The sequence below is a fragment of the Nilaparvata lugens genome, chromosome 2, assembly GCF_014356525.2.
Source record: "Nilaparvata lugens isolate BPH chromosome 2, ASM1435652v1, whole genome shotgun sequence".
Taxonomy (NCBI): domain Eukaryota; kingdom Metazoa; phylum Arthropoda; class Insecta; order Hemiptera; family Delphacidae; genus Nilaparvata; species Nilaparvata lugens.
In genome coordinates this window covers 16,022,775-16,049,862 of record NC_052505.1, presented here as the reverse complement: position 1 = coordinate 16,049,862, position 27,088 = coordinate 16,022,775, and the positions used below count along the sequence as shown (strand labels likewise).

General features: G+C 32.7%; 1 protein-coding gene across 1 annotated transcript; it reads right to left on the bottom strand.

The window, feature by feature from the left end:
• Nucleotides 1–203: 203 nt before the first annotated feature.
• On the bottom strand, nucleotides 204–25,294 carry LOC111052194 (SID1 transmembrane family member 2). Its single transcript, XM_039420686.1, has 17 exons — nucleotides 24,984–25,294; nucleotides 23,481–23,614; nucleotides 22,558–22,716; nucleotides 20,923–21,067; nucleotides 19,718–19,801; nucleotides 17,362–17,600; nucleotides 16,561–16,637; nucleotides 15,610–15,685; nucleotides 13,164–13,308; nucleotides 11,486–11,656; nucleotides 9,818–9,935; nucleotides 8,816–9,055; nucleotides 6,921–7,031; nucleotides 6,057–6,184; nucleotides 4,695–4,805; nucleotides 2,984–3,097; nucleotides 204–582 (listed from the first exon to the last, which is right to left on the bottom strand). The coding sequence occupies exons 1-17, from the start codon at nucleotides 25,194–25,196 to the stop codon at nucleotides 520–522; spliced, it is 2,328 nt and encodes a 775-aa protein (XP_039276620.1). The 5' UTR covers nucleotides 25,197–25,294; the 3' UTR covers nucleotides 204–519.
• Between the last annotated feature and the right edge of the window lie 1,794 nt (nucleotides 25,295–27,088).

The following is a 27,088-nucleotide window of genomic DNA, read 5'->3' as shown; positions in this document are numbered from 1 at the left end:
CATTGAGAATACTAAAATCCGATTTATTAACCAATTAAAATATTATTGGTTATTACTTGACCAGAATAATATAAGATAGACAGAACACATGATATATTATATCAAAAAGGCGATTACAACTAGCTCCTCTCCAATGATAAAAAATCTCAAAACTGGTGGGTGAAAACATTGGCTTGGTTTCGAGTAATCATAAAAATACTTTCTTGTAGACAAAATATTTAATTCAAAAAAGCTATGACACAATTTGATTATCGAATATGAAAATAAAATACCAACATTTGGATTTACGTCCAATAAAATTATTAAATATAAAATACATCTTTTTTACATCGAAAAGCGTTAATAATAATAATGTAGAAAGACATCAAATTACAAACTTATATCAGTCACACTCTAATAGTAATTCTAAGATCTATTATTCGTTCTCATCGAAGAGGGTAATCTAATCATAAAAACGGAAGTAAAATATCGCAGAGTTGATAACAAACAATAGTTCCTTAATCACAGATTTTAAGCGGACTAGAACACTGGAATGAGTGAACGATCCACATTGGCAATATCGTCATCCAGAGTCAGAAGAACCTGCAAAAAGAATTTATTATGTTGATATAAAGAAGTAAATACATTATATTGTAACATAAACTTAAATGGTTTTCAAGTGTTGAAAAGCTATGATAAAGTAAAAAAACGCTAATTCTGAAATGTTAAAACTGACATGCTAATAATGAAGTTTTTTTTATCAAATGAAGAGGAATGAGAATTCAAAAAATCAATAACTTAGGTTGATTAGATAAAAAAACATGTAATACAGAGGGCAATGTAAATTATTCAGGATGGATTGATAAAAAACTTTTATTCATCCATCTTTCATAATTTTTCTCGTAATACCCATGGCCGTAGATAAGAGAGCCAAATAAAAAGGCAACATTAATGGTAGCATTAACATATAACATATTAACACATTAACTTTTAATGGTAGCATTAACATATCAACATAAGTAGTTAGTCTATCAACATAATCACTGTAGTGAGGTCCACGTTACAATGGCAGTATTTGATTAACATTGGTGTTGCTATCGTTCGAAAAAGCAGGTAGCGCTATCCTTTACTAGCTCATCAACGTTGCCAGATCGTTTTGAACAATGTAGAAATATATTAATCAACACAATATTTAATCTCAATAAAATGTGATTTTTATTCATTGAAAAATATATTTTCTTGGACAATAAAATAATTTAATTTATTATTTTAATTGAACAGTTGATATTACATCAGATTATATACACCGGTAACAGCTATAATCTTTAGAAGGAAGTTACAAGGCAGAGAATCGGTAACGCTGTTCTTCTATCTTTCTACACTATCATTATAAAGTGGACCTTATTATAGTACCGGGAACGAATAATGCAAAGACTAACGGATCTTTTCTCTATGCTATAGTGAGGTCCACGTTGGGACTGTTTGTTTAGCAATAGTATTGCTATCCTTGTCTATTATTCAACAAAGCTGATAACACTATCTCTTTCTCGATTTGCTCTGTTGCCAGATCTTCTTTTAACAATGTAGAATTAATAATTAATTAACAAAATATTTCATCTTAATTCTTATAGAAATTCATTATGAAATTATTGAAAATTTTTGCTTAATTATAATTTTTTGCTTAATAAAATATCATTGAATATTTTAAACGAGAATGATCAGTTAATATTACATCAATAATCTTAAAATCACTTCACTTATATGGGCTACTAAATTCAAATTAATAAAAACAATATAAAAATTTGTAATACCCTTTTATTAAAAACTTTAAAATATTTCAACGACTAAACGTTAAAATATTTTAAAGTTTTCAATAGAAGGGTATTACATGTTTTGATATTGTTTTTATTAATTTGAATTTAGTAGCCCATATATCAGCTAACGTCTATAGAAGGCATTGACAAGACAGAGGATCGGCAACGTTGTTCTCCTATCTTTCTTCATTGCCATTATAACGTGGACCTCGCTATAGTACCCTTTGATTTGATAACCGAAAAGTTTAGGTAGTGTCTTAAAAAATCAAAGGGTACTTGTGATTCTATTGAAAAAATCTAGTGTGGAGCACTCACACAACTTTCCTTGCCGTTATGAGAATTGATCACCTGACGCTAGTGTTCCCGCGCATCTCAAGTCTACTATTCAAAGATTTGAGCCAGCTGGTTACAGGGCAAAAACACTGAAGACACACGAGGTGTGCTTTCTCTTCATAGTGAATCATTTAATAGAATCAACAGTTTGCAATTGGATAATCACATTTTCTCGAATTTCGAGCTTATTTTTAATTTTAGGTGAAAATGTTGATAGACATTTGTTGTAGAGATTCTCATGCTGAATCTTTTCCACTCAAATTTTTTTGTTTAAATTGTATCTAAAGTCTGATAATTGAGAATCTAAAATCAAACTTTGCATAGATGGGGCGGAGCTCCTGAAATTTTTACAGATAGGGGACTTGTTGCAGTTGATAGAGCTTATCGATTACTATTTCAGGTATAGCTTTAATCAAAATAGTTGGAGCCGTTTTCGAGAAAATCGCGAAAAACCCTGTTTTTGACAACATTTTTGCCGCCATCTTGAATCGCATGTGATCGAAATTGTTCTTTATATTGTAAGGGCCTTACGTTCCAAATTTCAAGTCATTCCGTTCATTGGGAGATGAGATATCGTGTACACAGACGCACGTACACTCATACACACACACACACACACACACACATACACACACACATACAGACCAATACCCAAGAACCACTTTTTTGGACTCAGGGGACCTTGAAACGTATAGAAATTTAGAAATTGGGGTACCTTAATTTTTTCGGAAAGCAATACTTTCCTTACCTATGGTAATAGGGCAAGGAAAGTAAAAAACCTCACATATTTAGAACATCAATGCTAACTAGAAAGAGTTAAATAATGCTGTAAGAAAGAGTAGAAGGTGAATTATTACCATAAATGAGAAGAACATGCTGACAGCTGAAAGAAAGTGCCAGATATCATGGTTGTCGTAGAAGTCGAACAAAACACAAGGTCGATTGAAGGTTCTCGACTGAGCCGGAGTCAGCTGAAACAAGCATAAAAGGGTGTAATTCATACGTGAAAATATAATTTACTTGACGAATAAAATTCATTTGAGATAGAGTTGAAAAAGATTCAACAATTATTATTAATAATTTTAGATAAATAAAACATGATTGATTCTCAACTCCGGATTCCCCTGGATAACCTGGGAGACTTGAATCACAGCTATCTAATATCAGAAGCGTGAGTAACAGAGATACGGAAACTCTGTAGTCCTATCTTTCCCACTGAATTTATAACATGTATCTCACTATAGTGTTCCTAAAGGTAGGCACACTCCAATTGAAAATAATGCATCAAATTTAATCGTCCGATCCGTCTGATGCGTGCCGTCCGTCCGATGACGATTTGTGTGGGCCTACCTTAAAACGTCTGTGATCAGGTACCGTAGCTTATCAGTTCCGCCTTAGGTTGGCCACTAACGGTAGGACATGCATAATAAACATGAATGGTACACATTCATTTTTGCGTCATCACAGCTAAAGGCTTCGAGCAAAAGTTTTTGAGGTTAGGTTTTCATATCTCCGAGTTTTTGTTGTTTATTTTTTCTTCTCTATTTGAGGTTGAATCATGTTTATATCATTCTTGACGGAGCGAAGTGAGGTATAAGATTCAAGTCGACGGTTTTGCATTTCTCTTTATGTTTATATGTTTTTATTTATATATAAATATTATATATATATATATATAGTGTATAACATAAACATTATTATGTTTTCATAATAAACCGAATATATATATATATATATATATTCCGAATTTACGGCGAAACGCAGCAATAGATTTTCATGGAATTTGACAAGTATGTTCCTTTCTTAATTTCGCATCGACATATATGTAAGGTTTTTAGAAATTTTGTATTTTAAGGATAATAAAAAAGGAAAAGGAGTCTCCTTCGAACGCTAATATTACCGTAAAAATCAGACTATATAATTATTCATAATAAATCAGCTGTCGAGTGGATTATTAATTGCATGCAATGACGCATGCAATTGATATCTCAATGTAACTTGGTAAAAAATCAGCTGTCGTGTGGACTATTAATTGCAAGCAATATTATTATTATTATTATCATTATCATCATTATTATTATTATTGCTAGCAATGAGGCATGCAATTGATAACTCTAAGTAGAATATTATTTTCTTCCGAATTTTCTCTGCTTTCAACTCGGTAAGCTTTTGATGATAGTAGCATAGTTATTTACAACAAATTATTGTCGATACAACAACCCAATTAGCCATTAGTTGTTTACACACCGATATCTCGCCGACACGTCAGGACAGGACATAATTATTCACTCTGATGGACAGTATTAGAGGAGGCTGTGGTTTTTAACTGAGCGGGGTCTACTGTTCAGAGAACTATAAGTAATTTGTAAAATTTATGTTAGAAGTCTCTCGTTGATGACAAAACGTATGTTTTGAACACGTGTGTGTGCATGATAAACATGCATGTCCTACCGTTAGTTTCCAGCCTAATATTTAAGAAGTTTACTAGAACGTAAGTTCGATATTTCATTGACAGGGTTTAATTTTAGCAGACAAGTTCAAAATTCCTGTAGTAAAAATTGCACCAACCTTCCAAGATATTGTTTTATGGTAGAAAAAATATCCAGCAGCTGCCCACGAAATCAGAGCCAGAACCGTGTAGATCAGAGGTTGGAACAATATTTTCTCTCCAAGGATGAGCTGAAAATAATAATATTTACGACTTTAAGAATGAAACTAGAAAGTAGAGTTACTGAAACAAAAGTTTGAACTTCATCAATTTCAATCAATAACAATAATATAAAAAATTGACTGATTCACTGTCAATGTTGTAGAACTGTTCCATAATGAAATAAAAACACACATATGTTGTCTATAGTTTTATTTGGTACAGGACCATGGTTTCGTGACCACACGGTCACATTTTCAAACTGACCATGGTCCTGTACCAAGTAAAACGGTAGAATTAAACAATATCTATGTGTTTGTTTATTTCACTATAATATAAATTGGCATTCATTCAAATCTAATAAAAAGTAATGAATATTGTATAAGATTTACCAATAATTAATCAAGAACTTAGCGAACAAATTTGGTTGAGAACGTCTATTAATAAGCTTTTATGCTTGTAGCAAAGAGGATATTTCAATTACATAATATGACATGTCATATATAATAGACTTTACTTTTCTATACTTGTAGTTAGGTCATTATCTAGAAGAGTGTGTTTCAGGAACTGCTACAAGCTGAAAGCATCTTAAGTGAACTCTTTTTGAATACAAAAATGAGTCTCATTTATTTATCACATTGTATACAAATACTTAACATGAGGAAAGGCACAACAGGCTCATGCCCAAAACTGTCCCATTTCCAATTTATACTGAACTGTCCAAATCAAAATGTTGGTTATGTCACTTCCACTTTTCAAAATACAATTTACGCTCTTCAATACTATGATAAACGTTTCTCATTGATTGCTTTTGACTATTTTTGAATTCATCACTGAAAGGAATGCTACAATAACAACCGATGAAACACAAAGACATATGTAGTTAACTATCACAAATTTTATTTGTAGAAAACACAAATATGTTTAAACCCTTTAGTGTCATCTTATCAGGTTTAAACTTTATTCAATACTTGAATTCAATTTGAAAACAATGCAACCAGATTATGTCTATAAAATTAATATAGTTGACCTTGCAAGAACTCAAATTCAAATGATATTTATTCACAAAAAAAATAATACAGCAGCAGAAACATTATATAAATAGTGAATATTCCCCACAAAGACAACAAGTCTGGGTGTGAGGAATGAGCACCGTATTATTATTTTCAGCAACTAATCAAAAAGATTGTAGGTTGATTTTAAGGAAAAGACTAACTGAACAGTTAAGGCTAGGAATGAAGTATATCTGGGAGAAAAATACATTATTTATGAATAAGTCTTACCTTCATGATAATGTAGAATGAGAAGTAGATCAACAAATTGCACAATAATATTGCGAGGAGATAGGTTGCAAAGTCTCCCATATGGAAGAATAGACCTGAGGCTATCAATGCCCAATTACATACGTTTCCTGCAAAGAAAGCGAAATTGGATCAATTAATGTAGACTCAAACAATTCATTGAATTGTTAAATATTCTGACACTTAATCAATGTATCGAAATATCTATCAATTTTCAACATATCTAAATCCAAACCTTCAGATATAGATTACATTCACAAGGGCAATATACAACTTTTCAGCCGACATTGTTGATGAAGAGGAATTGGTAGAACTTCAACATTAAGTAATTGCATTTATCTAGAATTCATTCCATGGTTTGCTGTACAATGTGGTATTCAATTAGATCGGTGAATAGAAATTATTACAATTACATTTTTACATTTTACAATATATTTCCAGAAAATTACTCCCTCTAATATGGAACAAGTCCGTGTTTAGAGGAGGAGTCAATAAAACAATAGACACAATACAAGAAAGAAAAAGTAGACTTTCTACTGCTGTAGTTTACAAGCATACGCTATTCAAACATATTTACATACAACAATACTAACACATAATACAATTGAAAGGTATATAATCTCAAATTCTTAGCCAATATTAATAGAAATATATTCAATAAACAAAAACTGATTGCTTCCTTTTTTTGCCATATTGAATAGTAATAGCACATGAGTAAATGTTAGTTTAACGAAGAAAAATTTGTTCCATTTTTCCATCAATATCAAATGAAAACAATTCCAAATTGCTACACGTAAAAATCTAATTTAAAAAGTTGGATTCATCTTCAAGTAGTACAAAACTTACCTAATACTAAGAGAGCCATTCGGCTGGGATATTTCGGGCGGCAATAATTCTCTCTGCCACTTCGAATTTTCGAAATTATTATCTTCTTGATGTTTTGAGAATGGCTGGAATCTGAAACGCCAAGATGAAGTGTAAGTGATGTAAGGATACAGTACACATGTTTCCCCATACACTAATCCTTATTAATAGACTTTTACAAAAGCAATGACAGCCACTGTAACCGTTATATTCGATCAATTTACAAGTGGTTCACAATAAAACAACGGTTAGTAGTCTTATATGTGCAGGATTCATTTGTATTTTCAAAAAAATACTTTGAGTCAAAAATGAAGGATAAACTTAAAAAAAAAACTGGAGCCATTTACATACCTACTTAAATCTTGAACTAAATCGCCACATACAGCTCTGTATAAAACGGCGTCAAATTTTAACTAAGAAAGCGTTGCTCGGTATTACTAGTAATGTATCGTATCTATAAAATAGAAAATTCTAGAAATTTCAACTCAATTTTTTATTCGCTCATTATTCTAAAAAGTATTGGAAAATTATTGCTAATGTATTCAACCTATGCTTTTTTCAATGAGTTCCGAATCATGCGAAGTCATCAATAAACGTATCCAAAACCAATTTCCTTTTTATCAAGGATTATTTAGATTCATATTAATATTATCATATATTTGATCATATTAATGATCAGTACCAAGCAATTGATTTTATTCAGTTTGACAAAATGCTTATCTATGAATATAAAAGCGAAATGGCACTCACTCACTGACTGACTCACTGACTCACTCTCTCGCAGAACTAAAAATCTACCGGACCAAACATGTTCAAATTTGCCAGTTGGCTCTTTAGAGGCGCACTAAGGACGGATTTGAAAAAATTTCCAAAGGTACGCCCAAAATCTGCGTTCTTAGCGTTTTCTCAGCTTTATCGAGAACAAATGAACAGAAAATGTTCAAATTTAGTACAGAAGCTCAGCTAGGGTGTGATAATGTTGTGTTAGAAGGAATTTGCAATAACGTCAAAGATAAGCCCAAAATTAGCGTTTACCAGCGTTTTTTGCTTTTTCTCAGATTTATGGAGAACAAGTAAACAATTGTTCAAATTTAGTACAGAAGCTAAGCTGGGGTGTAATAGTGTTGTGTTAGGAGGAATTTGAAATAACGCCAAAGATACGCCCAAAATCTGCGTTTTCCTGCGTTTTCTCAGCTGTATCGAGAACAAATGACCAGAAAATGTTCAAATTTAGTACAGGAGCTAAGCTAGGGTGTAATAAAGTTGTGTCAGAAGGAATTTGAAATAACGCCAAAGAAACACCCAAAATTAGCGTTTTTTGCGTTTTTTCAGTTATTTCATCAAGTAATAGACAGAAAATTTTCAAATGTACAGAGGTTTAGCTAGGGTCCAAACATTTTGTAATGAGGTGAATTTAATATTTCATCATACTCCCAAAATCAGCGTTTTTCTCAGCTTTTCTGCGTTTTCTCAGTATTTTGACTTTCTGATGGAATGAAGCATAGTCGAATGAAAAATGCAGGCGAGCAAAGCGAGCCCGCTGATCTCACTTTTGGACGATCCAGTTGGGGGTCCAGGGGGCGGAGCCCCCTGGCTAGACGGATATGGCGAGCGAAGCGAGCCTGACGGCTAGTATATAAATAGAACAGTACTTTTTTATTCGATGATGTGGCAATGTGTTCGGACAAATGTCCATTCTATCAATTGAACAAAAGATAGGAATATTAATAATAATAATATAATAATAATAATAATAATAATAATAATAAATTATTCAAAGCAATCTACTGCGAAAATGTGATTTCTACCAATTGAAAGAAAGAAATAGGTAATTATGAGCTATATACTGTGATCAAATAATAAGTGAAAGAACTTACCTAATTTCCACTGACCCATGTAGTATATTTGAGCCGATAAGAAAAGGCAAATACAAACATGGAAAATACAAAACGCGACATAGAATTCGGTCGAGATGTATAGTACGCCGCACATCCCCAGAGTGATTACTACAGCCAATAATCCGAATGCAGTGTAGGCACTTGCATTTATATCTGGGTGACGAGAATGGTAGATTTTTAGAATGGAGATTATTGCCAAAATATACATGAAACTAGTATCTGAAAAATACAATAAAATGTATCAAGAGAATTTTAAGAATTGAAATCAGTTGTTTTTACATATTACCTACTACATGCTACAGTTCTATAATTTATTATAATCACTTTATAAAATATTTATTCAAGCTATTTTAGAACAAAAAACATTAACTTATAAAACTTGTACATTATGAAGTGTAGTGATTTTTTTCTTATCCCTATAATTTTTCTCAGTTTTTGGTATTTTAAAGCACCCAAAAAATTATCAGACCTCCACAAATTGATGTGACGGAACTTTACACCAGAATAACCTACGCTCTCTTCTTCACTCTTTCTTTTTCACAATTAGTTCACAGGCTTTCTGGCTTCTATGAAATCTGGCAGCACTGTATTCCTTAAGCGCAATGCTGCAATCCACAATTTGCAAAGACTTAATATAGGAGTTTTTTTTAAGGATATTGTAAAGCTATTAATGTAATTTCCAACACGATGATTGATTACGTCTAGTAAATGTAATATTATAAACAATTTGTATCTGATACACAGAGTTAACTCTGTGAATACAGAGCTGAATAGTAACAGATCTTTCTCAAGAATGTAAACTCTATGAAGCTATAAGAGTCTGTAGAGTCTGTAAAAGAGTCTGTAGAGTCTGTAAAAGAGTCTGTAGAGTCTGTAAAAGAGTCTACAAGAGTCTGTAATTCGTCAAGCTATCTCGAGCAACTCATGGTCATTTTTTTATTGAAAAATATTTATTAATTTTCAAAATGTTCAGTAACTCACCAAATTGGAAATTTGAATGATTTGGACAGAAGTGATAGCACCCACTCAGAATGCCTTCCATGAATAATGCGGCTCCCAGGGTATAATACAGACCATAATGTTGTGGTATTCCCGTTGCCTGAGAAATAACATTTATACATTTATTTATTTATAAATTGATACAGAAAACGTTTTGTGAGTTGTTTTCTTTATTCTCATTACAATGAATTAATCATTTTAATAGAATTATTACCAAATAAAATAACTTAAATTTACCATTATAATAAAAATTGTGAAACAATGAATTGAAAAATCTAACACAACATGTCCACGTACATACAAAATAGACAATTGAATTACCCAAGAAAATATATTGATATTCACCAATATATAATGAATATTGTAAACTAATATGTTCTCACTCTTCAAGTTCACTCATTTTGAATATACATCCACGTTTAGCAGTAAATCCTAAAGAGTAGTTTCCATCCCACCGGAAGAGCCAAATCATGAGATTCATGGTGGGACAGTTTTCCAAATGAACGTAATCTCAATAAAACTAGTCTCTCGATGTATTTATCTTAAAAATCCTTAGCGTGCTCATTGAACGAGCGAAGTAAGGTCTAAGATTCAAGTCGAAGGTTTGGCATTTCTCTTAATGTTTAAATGTTTGAATGTTTATATGTTGCGCATTTACGGCGAAACGCGGTAATAGATTTTCATGAAATTTGACAGGCATGTTCCTTTTTTAATTGCGCGTCGACGTATATACAAGGTTTTTGGAAATTTTGAATTTCAAAGATAATATAAAAGGAAAAAGGAGCCTCCTTCATACACCAATATTGAAGTAAAAATCAGACTATAGAATTATTCATCATAAATCAGCTGACAAGTGATTAAGAAGATGTGTGGAGAAGCCAGTCTATTGCTGTATTTCCATATAAGGTCTATAGTTTCAATCAGCTACTTGTGGATGAGAATACTGCGTGAGGTCTACTGTTCACAGAACTACTAGTACATTGGGGATCGAAACGTAGTGAAGCGGCGAAGGTAGAGGGTAGCAGAGAAGGTAGCTGAGAGTGTGAAGGTAGCTCGAAACTAGGTAAGGTAGGAGGTAGAAGGAAGTAGAAACATTATTTAAACACTCTCAGCTGATGCCCTCTACCTTCATTGCTACACTATTGTAGCGATAAGTGATAATATTTACAGTTATCATAGTTATGAATACCATTATAATGAAGAATCAATGTAAAGTAACCCCGTATTCAAACCTATAAAACTATTTTTTAAAACTACTTGATGCCGGATTACCATTGAGAAGTATCTAATTATGACTTTGGTATTATTTATGCTTAATTTTTATTTTAATTATTTTATACTTTTGATTATAAAATTAAGTATTTTCTTTTATTATGTTTTGAATATGTATTTATTGTATGGCAAATAAATGATTTGATTTGATTATCACTTAGCCCGTTTTGAGATGAGTTTCGGATTCCATTATTACCAAAGTTGTAGTGTTATAGTTGAAATACGAGTTAGATAGAGCTGCTTCCAATTTCAATTGTCAATGATATCAGCATTAATGAGATTCCCTGGAACCATTAGGCTAAATGATGCTCTACTGTTATTTCCAGAATTAATTCATCAGTTAGAGCACGTTATAGTAAAGTTGAGATCATTACTCACTTTCTTTTTCTCAGTCGCATGTCTCCTATAAACAATGAGAAGAAACAGGATGCCAAGCAGAATGTAACCGATGTTGGAGTAAATGTGGTTGAAGTCACTGAACTGACCCAGTTTCCGAGAGCACAGAAAATTGTAATAGCAGAGATCTTGGTTCCCAGTTGAATTCAGAACCTGTACAATAATATTCTCAATAACAAATAATATGGATGGACTCAAAATCAGGGGAAAAATACAATGAAAATTGATAAAGATCCTTAAAATAGTATATACTCTATTGATCTTTGGGACTTAAATATTTGTAACGCTAGTTCGCCTCCATGGTGCACATTGGGTAACGCTAAATGGACTAGAAAATAATGGCGGTCAGACAAACTTATATTCTCCTGACCGAAAACTACACATCTCAAAGAATTTGGAAATATACAGTGTATATCTAGGAATTTGAGACTCATGAGCTATATATTTGTTGTGTATTTGCCATACGCTAAAGAAATAAATTATGATCTTTGGGGAGAAGATTACACACACATTTACAATATTATCTGATAAAATCAAAATATACCATTGAAGATGAAATATAAGTGTTTTACTAAGCAGTAGATTTTACATGTACAAAGTCATAAAAATTATGAACTATGATATTTCATGAAACATAGTAGTAAAATTAAGTAACACAATATAAAAAAATGTAGAGTTCATTATCCGTCAATGGTAACATAGTAACAAATTAACAAAAACAAATGCCATTTTTGAGGATGATGCCCACATGAGCTACAGGCTTGTGCATGGGTAATGAGACGGATGCTGATTGTTTCAAGTTAAGATTGTTATTAAATGAATGACCTTTTTAAAAATTGAATCATTTGAGAAACCATAAGTTACTTACTTACTTGTTACTTCTAGGTCCTCGCCTCCATGGGGGGTTCGCGGTGAGCTCCTATCTCATATGTACATATGTGTGCTCCTCAATAAATTACAGTAGTTTGTGGTATAGTATGGTCTAGCTGTGAGGTAGACTTTCAAGGCACTATTAAACTTTCTCTGGTTAGTGACCGATTTCATGCTAACAGGCAGCAGGTTGTATAGATAGGACTCAGCATACATACGTGATCTGCTGAATTTCTCCAGTCTGTGTTGACGCAGGTCCATGTCTTTGTTGTTTCTGAGATTGCAATTGTGTCGGTTTAGTCCTACAATTTTATAACTCGTGCGATAGAGTACCGTTCGTTATGTGCGAACTACTAAATGAAGTGTAACCTTCCATTACAGTTATGCTTCATCAAAAATAATAGAATGTGGAGAGCTGTAATATTGACTATATAACGTTCATTGATTGATGATACGAGATGAGTAGACCTATAGCTTAAGGTCCTACAATCCATCTGAACCGCTTAGATGAGATGTCTAGGCAAATGCTGAATATATCAGGCAATATAATAAGATGAGACAGTAGCATGTTGAACTTTTAGTCTCGATATCGACATTTTATAATTCAAGTGAATTTGTGTTGTTTGGCGTTAAAATTAAAATTATTAACCAAAATGTAGTAATGCTTTGCTTTTGAAAATCGTTGATAAGGCATAGTCTTGTTTTGAATAATTTAACAAACTGAATAATAAAAGAAAACTAGAATTCGTATCATAAACATGAATACATATTTGAATTAATAATGAAATACCTTTTGGTAGGTCAAAACCAATTGCACTACAGGTAGCGAGTAGAATATAGCGATTGTCATGAGATTCCATAAGTACAGATTAGACCTTCTCCTCATCACGTCGTGGTTGACTTTAGCCAAGTCATTCAGACACAATTTTATTATTCTGTAAAATACAAGAATGATCATTGATTTTTCAACAGATAAATCCTGATTACGGTAAAATATACATCCCAGTGTGATATATATATATATATATATATATATATATATATATATATATATATCCCAGTGTTGCCATTACTTCTATTGTGGTTTTCATCAGGATAAAACACCATAACATCACACATAACACAACTGTAAAGATAAAACCTGGCAAAGGTTTTTATTCATCATAACGTATCTAAATTAATTAATGCAATGCAATGCAGTGTACCAGTAGTTTGAAAATAAACCAACTTATAACATCTATAATATTATTTGTAGTTCACGATTTGAAGGGCACAGAGGAAAAACGAACAATATTATCAGCTTAGAAAGAGAAGGAGAATGAGGAGAAAAGGAAGAAGAAAATAGTATATTTCGCACCTAGGGCCGAAAATGAGACTTTTCCGGCTCGAAATCAGTTTTCAAGTCCGAGGCCGTAGGCCGAGGACTAGAAAAGATTGAGAGCCGGGAAAACATTTTTGCCCGTGGTGCGAACGCTATTTTTCGCCACACAGAAAAATAAACAATATATAGAGTCTACCTATATGAGAATAATTGTTTATTAAGCACTTCCAAAAGCAAAAGTGGAAGGTCATAGCTCTAGCAAATCTGAGGTAATCTGAATATCAGGAAATTGTCCAAGTATTTTTATTTTTTTTTCTGATTTGTCTAAATAACCTAAAAGATTATGTTCAATTATGTAAGAGGTTGAGTTTATACTTTTTTATTCTTTTAAATGACAATAAGATGATATTATTATAGACTTTTTAATTATTATTGAATAATAAACACGAATAATGAAACGTTTTTTGATCAGCTGTTTTAGCACACTTGACATTTGGACATGTTGAATGTCAACGTCAACAATGCTTGTTGTCGACTTCGGAAGTTTAGGTTAGAAGTTCTATCCTACTCTGAAAATCGAATTTGAATAGTTTATAATATATATCTTATCTGTATTTCATTCATCCAAATAAAATAATAGTATATTATTGCAGAATACTTTATTCAATTCTAGAAGCATAAACTGATTCCGTTTCATAAACTATTTGTGAAAACGTTCAGCACCATGGATATTGCCCAAGTAGTTCCAAAATTATCCACCAGGTTTCGTGATAAACGTAGTACTATGAGGTTTGAGGTTAGATTCTATTATACTCTGAAAATTGAATTTGAATAGTTTATAATATCTTATTTGTTCAAATAAGAATAATAGTATCTTATTGCAAAATACTTTATTCAATTCTAGAAGCATAAACTGATTCTGTTCCATAAACTATATTGTAAACACGTTCAAATCAAATCAGAATCAGCTGACTTCAAGGCTATTTTACAGCCCTAGGGCCGTAAAAATTTTACTGGCCTGGTCAGAAAACAATCACTTTCGGCCTCCATATGACGCACGAAAACCAGCTCATTACATCCAAGTGGGGCGAAAAAGATTTTGCGACTTTGATCGTTTTCCCCTGGGCCCTTCATTTATAACTTCATCCATTCAAAACTGTCAAGTGATGAGAAGGAGTAATAATTGACAGAATCGGCTATGCAGCAAGAACAAAGCTGGGAATAAACTTGCCATGCTCCCATCCATGTCCGATTTTTCTGTTGAATAGAGATGTGGTGGTAGAGCTGGTCATGTGTCGCGTGTCGCATTTAATTATGCTGTCTGTTTTGCTGTCTAAGGGTGGGCACACATTAGTTAGTCAAGAAAAGACCAGTCACGATTAGTCACAATACATCACATAGTTGCCTATGAAGCAACACACACCGATTAGTCATTGCAATTAGACATGTCTTCATAAGCAACTATGTGAAGTATTGTGACTAAATGTGTCTTGTCTTGTCTTGACTAACTGGTGTGTGCCTAGCCTAACAGTTGTCCTCCTAAAATTACTTCATTTGTATGGGCTACTTTATAAAAATTAATAATTAATAAAAACAATATAAAAACATGCAATACACGTAGTACATAAAAACATATAAAAAGGGTACGGTACATATGTTTTTATATTGTTTATATTAATTATTTTAGTTGTCCTCCTATATGATCGGAGTGGGATCAGAACGCCGCATCAAAGTTGTACCCCGGCTCGAGTAGAAATTACATTAAATATTTTTATTTATTCTCATCAATTAATTCATGATGTATCAGAGTGAAACTTAAATTTTAAGAAAACAGAATTCATTAAGAACTTTTTTCTAGTATTTATATTGAAAGAGAATCAAGAGGTAAAACGTTTTTTCTCATAAGTTCACTCACCTTTCTCTAGGTCTTGCCAACGTTGAAGTATTACTAGAGAGTTGATCAGAGTTGAAAAACCCAACTTCATCGGCGCCTACAAAATAAAATAGCTGTATAATTATTTAGAATATAGTGTATCTATGAAATATTGTGTAAAAAATTGAAAATATTACTTGGTATGGAAATAAATACCTGTATAATTTATTATGTAGAATATAATGAATAATTATTGTGTAAAAAATGAAAACATTTGTATAATTATGCAGAATAACGTATAAAATAGCTGTATAATTATTTAGAATATAGTGTATCTATGAAATATTGTGTAAAAGATTGAAAATATTACTTGGTATGAAAATAAATACCTGTATAATTTATTATGTAGTATATAATGAATAATTATTGTGTAAAAAATGAAAATATTTGTATAATTATGTAGAATAACGTACTGTATGTGAGTTATATTCTGAGTCAGTTATGTAAGAGTCAGAAGCTTTATAGTTGATTTTGTAGGAGCACTAAGGCCTCAACTAAACAGGCATTTTAGACGCGCTGAATTTTTCCCCTCGTTAACAGTAGGCATTGTCACTCATGGGGTAAACTATACGAGCGAAATAGTCGCTCTCCATAAAAGGCCATATATTCTGGAGACGCGCGAAAAAAATTCAGTGCGTTTAAGACGCCCGTATAGTTGAGGTCTGAGTACGATACGTCCCTTCTCTCGGTTCCCACGAGTGGAGATGCACTCAACAGTTTTGCTTACACCATCAAAGCATTAGGTACTACTGTAACACTTTAATTCGATCATTCAAATATGTATTAAATTATTTAAATACTATCAAAATTTGTTTGTTGATTTTCTTTTTTAAGAAGCAAACTGACGGACGTAAATACAACTTGTATTTATCGGTCAGTCACTAAAGTTATTCATATAATTTACATATTAGTTTGAAAAATCATGAATCTGACCTGAGAGAGTCTGAGTTACAACGGAAGCTTCACCACAAAAACTGTCATATTCCTCAGAGAGTTCGTTTCTTTCTTTCCTGCAAATAGTACAATAAATTCATTATTACTATGATTGTGCAATTATCATGCAACTGAATATTTGAATGGAAGGAACAAGTTGATCAATGAATAGGCAAGTAACGGACGGAATATAATATTATAACTGATATACATCAATTCTGGGAATCCTAGAAATTAAATATGAGATTTTAAAAGGCGTTATACGAAAGATTTAGAAAGTCAAGACAGTTACACGATTTTCTTCCTTGTAAGATTGACAAATTTGAGAACATTTTATTCAAACAATAATGTAGAATTGTGTTAATAGGAGAAATAGAAGAAGTTTGGGCCTGTTTATCTTTTCTTAATATTTTTTTTTCTGATAGGGATGCCCACATGAGTCTAGGCCTGTGCTTGGGTAATGAGGCGAATGATAATGAGAGATGAATGGATCTACAGTTTTAGGTAGGTTCCGAACCTCCGGGAAGCGATTTTACAACTCATGAATCATATTCAGAGGAGTTAGCTCAAGCGGTCACCCTTCCTACGGAAGTACCAGGCGCATGATTCTCAACTTATCTAAGCGATAGCTTATCAGCGCGACCCTTGTGTCAACCGCCCCCCCGCCCAAATACTATTGTTTGCTTAAATATGAATATAAATATTGGTTTGCTTTATCAAATAACTCGTAGAAAGGAAAATGTAACATTGATAAGATAAGTAACGGTGACTGAAAAACTGTAAAAATGAAGCGATATCTACCTCTTATGAGCCCAGACGAACACCCCGAAAGCACCAATATACATCAGCGCAAATGCAATGAGAACGGCCGCCATTGCAATAAGATAGTCTTGGTATGTTATACTGGGTATAATTTCGAGCTCAACACGCTTGATGCGGTCAGCCGGGCTTCCAGAATTCCCTTCAATGTGTCCGGAGCAATCCCCGTCGTTCGAATGAACCACGAAAACTAAGAAAACTCTCAAAGGAAACGCTTCTTTCTGAAAATTAACATTTCCAACAATACATAAAGATAATACATGGATAAGTTTTTGTTGATTTTTTTTTTTTTTTTAGAAAAATAACCAATTTATTGATAATTTTTTTTTTAAATAACAATTTTTCATGTTGGATATACTGAGACTGCAAAAGCGTATAGGCTACCATAAAAGAATATAAAGAGTAAGCCTTGGAGATTGGAGATTCACTAGATTAATTTTTTGAGCTACAAAGTCTTGTCTCAAAAATACATTTACAAACAATAGTATTTTAGTTATTTTAGTATACAATATACATGGGATCATAGATTAGTCCACCTAGTAAATTGAACCAATCATTGCAATAACAGAAGCAAGAACTATAGACTATAAATAAAATTTATCAATAGAAAAAAAAACAATAGGAACTGAAAAAAAATTAAAAACCTTACAGTATTGTATGGTATGATAAATTCACTGTTACAACAGCATCAACAGTATAGGATAGGATTTAAAATCTACTTTAAAATGAATACTTAACAGTGGCAAAGAGTAAACTTTTTCACAAATATTACTAATTATTAAACTCAAGTGGATTGTTGAAAAATATTCTATTGTTGAATAATAAATAAATATTTGAGATAATTATTATAATTTTACACATTAAATTTTAATTGAGCTTTCAACCATAATCTAAAACAAAATATTTTAAAGTAATATCAAATTTCATGCAGTTTGGCATTATGTTGAATAAGTTAACATTTCAAGATCAACCCTGCAGTAAAACTGTATGGTGCACATTCATATTCCTATAAACCTAAATGTTCATCAACAATCCCGTGGGATTTGCCCATGTGAGGAACCTTCATCAAGTTTTGTATTATGTACATTGTATATTGTTTGTACTTTCTAAGAAGAAGAATAATAGCTATTTATGTATTAAGAGCGTAATGCGCGACTTTATCGCTCGCGCAAAACAGTTATCACGCGACGCGAAGCGGAGCGTGATAATTTTGCAAGAGCGATAAAGAAGCATTACGCGCGAATTAGATACAAATTTTTTTCTACAACTGCACAAACCTGTTAAATCACTTATATCTGGCGGAGTTTATAATAATTTGTCTACACTGATATCCATCATGGCTGTAGAATCGGTACAATTACCGACTTTTTAGGTTAAGATCTGACCGAGAGTTTTTGTCTTTGGCGAGCTGCTTATCATCAACTGATTAGCAAGCGTAAAGAAACTCTTCTGCGCATGCGCGAATGATTTGCAAGCGTAAAGAAAATTTACTGCGCATGCGCAGATGGTTAGCGAGCGAAAAAGTAGATTCTCCTCAGAAATAAGCTGTTTTACGAGGAGAATTGAGTATGTAAATTCTTTCTTTACGCGCAGTTGTAGAAAAAGATAATTTCAATTTCAATCATATATGCCATCAATAGTTTATAATAGTTACGTTTAGTTGTCGATCTGAAATGTTTTCATTGGACTTGATATAGAAAGTATTTACCACTGTTGAGAGAATGAATTGGAATATAATATAAAAATATAAAATTTTTTCAAGTGTTTACATACCGGTAATCTAAATTGGACTTTTTTTACAAAATAAGGGAGAGAAACAATTTTGGGTTTATCCTGTTGATTCTCTCCCAATCTGATATTGTGATAGTGGAATGAAGTAAATAAATAACTGAGTGGTTGTAGGATAGATTCATTTCTATCTGGAGGAGATGGATCAATTCTCAAAATATTCTGATGTGGCGAAAAGAATGATTATTATATGTAAAAAAGAAGAAAAATGTCAACGTAAGGATAAAGTTGATACTAATATTATGTGTTTCTTACGACGACTAATATCAATCAATTTCAAATTTTGTGGAGCTGATCAATGTCATAAACCCATTAATAAAATAAAAGTTATTGAATATTTTGATTTATTGTAAATTTGGGAGAGATACAATATTGACCAATGCCCGTTGTTCTCTTCGATTGTTCCCGATTATTTGTATATTATTTATGCCCGATTTGTATATTTTTCCCGATTGATCATTGTATATTATGATTGGTTTTTGCTAATAGATAAAGGAATATGTTTACTTGGAAGATTTGACGAGCTTGACACATCAAGATTAAAACTTACAGTTAAAAGCATTCCTCCACTTTTTGTGATTGTTTCCCAGTATCCTGTGAATTTCAGGTTGTTTTCTTGGTCATAAACCGGACACTGAAAAAAAAATGAAGAGACCGATTAGAATGAGAGGATGAATGGATAAAACAGCAAGGTAAAATATAGTTGAAAGTTATTTACTATCGGATGAAAGTTTGTTTTCAATTTTCTCAAGTAACTAAATATTTTCTAGTTTCAAGTAATAATTGAGTGAAATATTTCTAATCCGTTCTATATTAATTTAATCCAACTAAATTCATAACTTATAGTTTGCATGATTAATTTGAACAAAAATTATATAGTAAGTAAATTCGTATGGCTTTGTTGGTGGGGAGTCCCTTGCGGGAAGGTTCCACCGCCTGAATATATAATTTGAGCCGTCAATGGGCCTTACGACTGTCATACTTCAGCCGGGACCGACAGTTTAACGTGCCCATCCGATAACACGGGAGTAATCTGGGTTGTAAAAAACTTTTGGTTGTGAGAGGGTTTGAACCCGGGATCTCTATGCTGCTACGCAAGCACTCTATCCACTAGACCACGGATCACTCCGTAATTATATAGTAATTGTTACTGAATGATTAAGCTTTTTTGGACTGTGTCATAACTTGATTCGGAATAAAAATAGCACAAAGATTGCCTTATTATTTAATCTACCAATGTTTGATACATCAGTATCTGTTCTGAATTTGGAACAGGCATATTGACCTAAACAGTATCAAAAACCATGAAGTGTAAACATAAACTATTTTTGGACAATTTCTATCTAAATTTGGGAAATGAACAGTTTTGGGCTTAAAGCCTGTTGTTCCTTTCCCAATGATTCATAGTTGAGAATGATATTGTATCTATCAATGTATAAATAAGATAAATAAAAATAAATAAAATTGAAAATTACAAATTATCTAATTACTCAACGTGAATTATTCCCGTTATGTATAACATAACTGTGAGCGTAGGATTCAAAGGTCTAGATTCGGGATTAAAAAAGCACAATGATTTCCTTATTATTTAATCTAACAATATTATTGACATCAGTATCATTTGTGATAAAAATTATACTAACTACTCGGAGCGGAAATTACATCCGTTATGTAGAATCCGTTTTCTATGAGCGTAGGTCACAAAAGTCACTGCAATTTTATACTAGATTATGAATAGAGTGAAATAAAACATACGCTGAAGTTTTGAACGGACAAGCTCATGCAGACTGAATTGTCAGATTTGATTCGCAGAACCCCTGAGCTCAGATAGTCAGGGAACGTGAAGGAATAGAACTGTGAATGGGCCGGTGATACAGTGAATGAAATCGGCCTTCCCACACTGGAACACAAATAAAATATGGATGCAAATGAGAAAAACCTTAAAAAATTTGAATCTAAGTTACAAAACTAGTAAGTATCCTTCTTGACTGAATCTCACCTATTCAAATGTAATACAAAGATTGAAAAATTTCCAATATTGATTACAGGATATCCTTGTAAGAAATATAATAGATTAGAGAAGGTACGCACCTTAAGGTGCGTACAGATTTACGCGCCGCGAACATGAGCAATTCACTTTTAATCAGCTGATGCCAAGCTTTTTATATCTGTATCTTACCGTTTCTGTAAAAATACAGATATAGTCAGCTGATTAAAAGCGAATTGCTCATGTTCGCGGCGCGTATATCTGTACGCACCGTTATAATACATATTTATACTCCCCAATGTGAATACTGGAGGTTCAACTATCATAGCAGCTTCTGTTATATTGAGGTCTACGTTACAATGACAGTGGAGAGAGAAAGGAGACAGCGTTGTCGATTCTATGCCTTGCCACAGCCATCTATAGATAAAAATTAACTTTTTATCTTTTTATCAAAATTTTTGGAGAGAAATAGTACAGGCTCAGCCTAGTTTTTCTTTCAATGTCATATTTATATTATGATTGTAATATTTTGTACAATAAATGAATGAATAAAGCTGATACCGGTGTATTTGATGTAATATTAACTGTTAGTTCTTGTTTTAAACAATTAATGATATTTTATCCGTCAATAAATTATATATATATATATATATATATATATATATTATATATATATATATATATATATATATATATATATATATATATACATTTCTTTTCACACATTTCTATACATTTGTAAATGATAGATTTTCATAATTGAGATGATATAATTAATTATATTTCTCAATTGTTAAAAAGCGAACTACTAACGCTGTAGAGTTAGAAAAGGATAGCGCTATCTGTTTTGACAAATGATAGACAAGGATAGCCTTGTCAATATCAACACCAATGTTAATCAAATAATGCCGTTATAACTCACTATAAGGTCCCCACTATACTTGTTGTGTAGTTGAGAAGTTGATATTGTGGTAATTATTCATATTGAATGAAAAAGACTAAGAAATTGTCAAAAAACCACTGATTTATTGATAATTAGAAAGACCGGTTTCGCTTATTACATTGATTGTCAATGTGTAATAACCGAAACCGGTCTTTCTAATTATCAATAAATCAGTGGTTTTTTGACAATTTCTTAGTCTTTTTCATTCAATAAGTCCCCACTATAGTTAAGAGTGCAGACTAACCATAATTAGATACATGATGATTGTATAATCAGAGCAATATCAACTAACTGATCTCTACTTTATGTTGCATAAACGTTTTACTTTTTTGTGAATCACGGATTATGATAAATCAATATTGTGATTCATTAAAAAATAGGCAAATTAGTGAAACAGGCAGAGAAATGATAATTAATCTGAGAGGGAAACAAGGGAGTGCAGAAAACTCTTTCTACTTACTCAACAACAAAATCGTCAACCAATTGAGCTCGTATAGTGAAGTCAGTATTGCTTGCATCTATTGATACAGTTATGAAGAAAGAATCCATGTGTGCAGTTGAGTTGATGTTGACGTAGTGTGGACACAATGTACGAGTGACATTCCTGTACAGTAGATTCCTGAAAAATGGAAATTATTTTAAAATTACAGAATCGATACTACTTATTGACAATAAAACATTCGATGGATATCGAATGGTTAGAATCCTGACATCAGCATGATTGTTTGATTATATTATCTCATGACCCATGTCCAAATGGAAGATTCTTAGGCTGACATCCAGTAATAAAATTAAAAATAAGGTTTTGTTCAATATTCTTCAACTCTGTGCAAAGGCTAAAAATAAACTTTCTACTGGTAATATTTTTCAAAGTTTTTCGATTTGTATATCATCAAGCTATCAAAATGAAAAAGTTTTCTCAGGAAAACATTTTTTCTTATAATTACTTTTTTGAGATATGAGCGCCTTAAGTTTAAATTTTAGGGACAGAACATTTCAAATTCGGTGAGAGATAAATCCACGAGATTTAGAGGATGAAATACCATTAGATAAACCATTCTTCATGGTATTGTTGATCTAGTAAAACAATTTTTTTTCTAAAAATATCAATCTTTGAAAAAGTTATTCAATTTTATTAAAAATGAAAAATTTATTTATTGAAAAATATTACCAGTAGAAAGTTTATTTTTAGCCTTTGCACAGCCTTAAAGAGATATAGCATTTCTAATGGGTCGAATAAACATAATTTATTTTAATCGGAACTTTGAAATGGTTTTTAGTCGCATCTATTTTAGCATAGATTCCTTCTATAACAGTTTTTATATAAGTAGATAACAATTTCACTTCCTTTAAACTTTTAAATGGCTTTCAAATGTCTCTTACTTGTTGGATGGAACTAGACGAGGCACTTCCCAGGTTGTCAACTGTGATTTCTGCCAAGCAGCAAACAGCAGAGGATTTTCTTCAGTAGCCGCATCACTTGAAGTGGTTATTCGTGCAGGATATATGGTACTGTTCTGAAAATGAGAGAAATACCTGAGATATTGGAAAATAAATATCCAGTTGTCTGGATATTTGTAATTGATTTAATTTAGAAGTATTTTTTCAATTTAAAAATGATTTTTTGTGTTTTTAAATGTAAATTGAGTGTGTAATTGAAGAATGTTGAAGTGACACATTTCATAACCTAGCTACATTTGGACTGTTGTAAAAATTAGAATTGGAACCGTTTTGGGTGTAGGCCTGTGGTACTTTTCTAGAAGTTTTTTAGTTCTGAATGATTGAATTTAAATGAAAGGGGCCTGAGGATTGAGGTATATAAATAAATAAATAAATAAACATTGCCTTGTAATTTGTTTTGTATTTCTGACTCCGGTGGCAACCTGTATGAAGTAAACAAGTATCGAAGAGGTCCCCTCAGGGAAATTATAAAAATTACGGGTGTGGCAATCCTGGGTACGCCAGCAAGCGGTGGATGCTTCCTGTCTAAACAACCATCCACTAAGGACCCCTGCCTAGGTAAGAACTGGTAAACGGCATCAAGAGCGGATGACGAAATCCTAACGGCGGAGAGGGCGGAAGAGCCTTACTTACTTGTTTTGTTTTCTCCATAGTCGGTGACCAGGGAATCATCATAATCCTCACAGCGACCAGGAAATCACAACTCAAATTGAATCCAGGGTAGGTTACGCTCTAAAAGCTTCAGTGAAAGCAGGTGTCTAGAATATGGCGACTCTATTCAAACGACCCTGTCCCTCCAGTTTGCGGGTTGGGCGCAAGGCTAGTTACGAGAACTATAAAAGCCGGAATGTTCCGGCTAGATTCTTCTTCCTTCCAACAAAACAATTGAATCAATGGCAGCATCCGACAGGGCACCCACTATGTCCTGAACCAAACCCGCAAAGAAGCCATTGAAGTAATCTGCGCTTGCAAAGTATTATTCCGTGGCATAAATCTTTCTGTATTTATTAAATCCCAGGCAGCTTTACATTGGTTAGGTGCATCCTCAAACCGTAGCTCAGTTGCCAACCTCTTAGCCAGCTTGATCCTTCTCTTGTAGAATTGTTTACAATTTCAATATCTAGTAGAGCTGTCACCATTACCTTCCTCACATCGGTTCTTGCGAGCATATTCTTATACTGGCCACATCATCAGTATACCACTCCCTGTGGCCATCCAGATGTCTCGGTCTCCTCTTTAGTGCCTGGGGGTGGTGTGGCCTGACAATTTTAGGAAAGAAAAAATCGAATCTAACAAGAAAAACGTGATTTAACTGAAACGTTAAAAAACTTTATTTCAAGAGTACCTAAGTTAAACTTCACTCATGTAAACTCAGGAATTGCACCATTGTGAAGTAATTAAAAACAGTCTCAGAAATTAACTCACCTCTGTTTTATTAAATACCAGAACAAGCACAGTTGCGTTGTTGGCTTGAAATTTATACAATTTATTGAACTCACAATAGTGAAAAACTGTAGCGTTTTCAGAATTCTTTAAAACTGATTCAAAGTTCAAACTAAGTACTGCAGTACTGATAAAAGACAGAAACACGTAGTAAAGTAAAACGTTTCTCATTTTGAACAAGATGGAAAATACCATGATATTTGATAACTCCAATTATTTCCATGTACAAAAATTTTTAAGTGATAAAAATTTTAATTATCAACTGCAATATTCACATCAAATGATTGAGCTAAGCTACGGTCCCATTAAAATGGACAATAATATAAAGATCTCTTAGAATCACTCTCTTCTTTTTTAAAAGTCTTTGCCTTTTTGGTAATCCGGGATAATTATCATGGTATCACATTCTTACCAAGACGATTTTTGAATTATTTATCTCTTATTCCGTGACTTTCAATTTTCTTCTAACTTTTTCTTATAATTATTTTTTACGAAGAAAGACAGCATCCTTTGCACCACATCAACTGTGAGGATCTCCTGTTTATCTAATCTCCCATCTACTGTTCATTTAATCTTAGATGAACAGGAGATGCGCAGTGGCGGCTGGTTTAAATATAGTTTGGAGGTTGCAGATATCAATCGTAACTTTCATAGTAAATAAGAGAGCAATAAATAGGGATTATTAATTTGTCATTACATAGAACTTGAATTATATCAACAAAATTCCAAGTCACTGTAAGAGATAACATGGAAATGAATAAGTTACAAGATTTAAACAATACAATAGAAATAGAAAGCCCAAAACTATTTTTGATCTATCAGTCTCATTATTATTCGCCAGGAAATACAATAGCACATATGTATTTTTTCAAATGCCGCTTGTACTAACGCGCTCACGTAAACCCTTATAGATTGTGTGGAATTTTCAAGACTTAGAGGTCTTACAAACTTCCCAAGTTCAATTTGATTCTCAATTGCTATTAAACTAAATAAATCATCCAATAAATTTTCAATAGAATAAATATAGCTTTCGTTTATTACACGACCACTTACATCCTTAATTATTAACACACGTTAATTTCTTTTATTACTCCATCACCAACAATCCTCAAATAAAAAAAAACTTTTCAACGTGGTCTGTCGTCTATAGTGTGATACTATCGACTATCGATACAAAGGCAGTCTTCATAGATCGATATTGTTGGTATCTTATCGTTAGTTTCTATACAACTGGTTATAGGAACGCTGCAACCATTCGATCCTCGAAATGCCTTCCGTTGTCATAGCAACCAACTGGTTTTCCAGCACTGTCCAAGGAGGTTGAAAATGCTATGCGTTCCTTCTTCGGACCGCGTTAATTCAAAATGTTGGACTATCTGCTCTGGCTTTCTGCTGTATGAATTTTGTCGGAATTGAGAAAAAATAATTTGTAATAATATGACCATCAAATTGAGTTGTTATTCGAGCTTTAAAAAAAAGAAAGTTTCTATTGCCTGATTTGTCGGGGGTTGTGCAACCTTGCAACCTTGGGATGAATATCCCTCTTCTGGGAGATTGGTACATTGCAGCTTCAACAATTGCAGCTTTTCAACTTTTACATGCCACCTATAGTCTTAATCCTGTGCATAAGTTTTTCATTCTTTCAAATGTCCATGTGGTTTTTGTAATTAAACTATAGACCTAAATACTATCATAACAAACAACTTTTTAACAGGCTGTATTGAAAACATTTAACTCACTGCTGAAATTCACCTCCTCACTTTTAATGATCTTGGTGAATGAAATTATTGCAAACTTTGCCTTAGCTACACTCCAGCTTATGTTTTCCTCCTGTAAGAGTGATGAAGATCGGGTCAAAAATAAATAAAAAACTTTAAACTGGGGAATCAAGATGGCGTGAGATCACATTCCCTCAAAGCTATCCTCAAGGAAATCACTGAGACTATAATAACTTCTTTCAATCAGCCACCTTGACAGCCTCTTCTTAAATACACCAATAGGAAGATCCCTCACCGGGCCCGGCAGTAGGTCGAACATTTTGAGTGCCAACACTGGGAAATAGTCCTTGACTTTTGACAACCTACAGC

Excerpts from the sequence above, each read along its gene's own strand:
- LOC111052194 (XM_039420686.1), bottom strand. The coding sequence starts at position 25,196 with ATGGTATTTTCCATCTTGTTCAAAATGAGAAACGTTTTACTTTACTAC. Across the intron at positions 22,717-23,480 it reads CGTCTAGTTCCATCCAACAA|GAATCTACTGTACAGGAATG; the intron begins GTAAGAGACATT and ends TCCATTTTTCAG. Across the intron at positions 6,185-6,920 it reads AATGGCTCTCTTAGTATTAG|GAAACGTATGTAATTGGGCA; the intron begins GTAAGTTTTGTA and ends CTTTCTTTGCAG.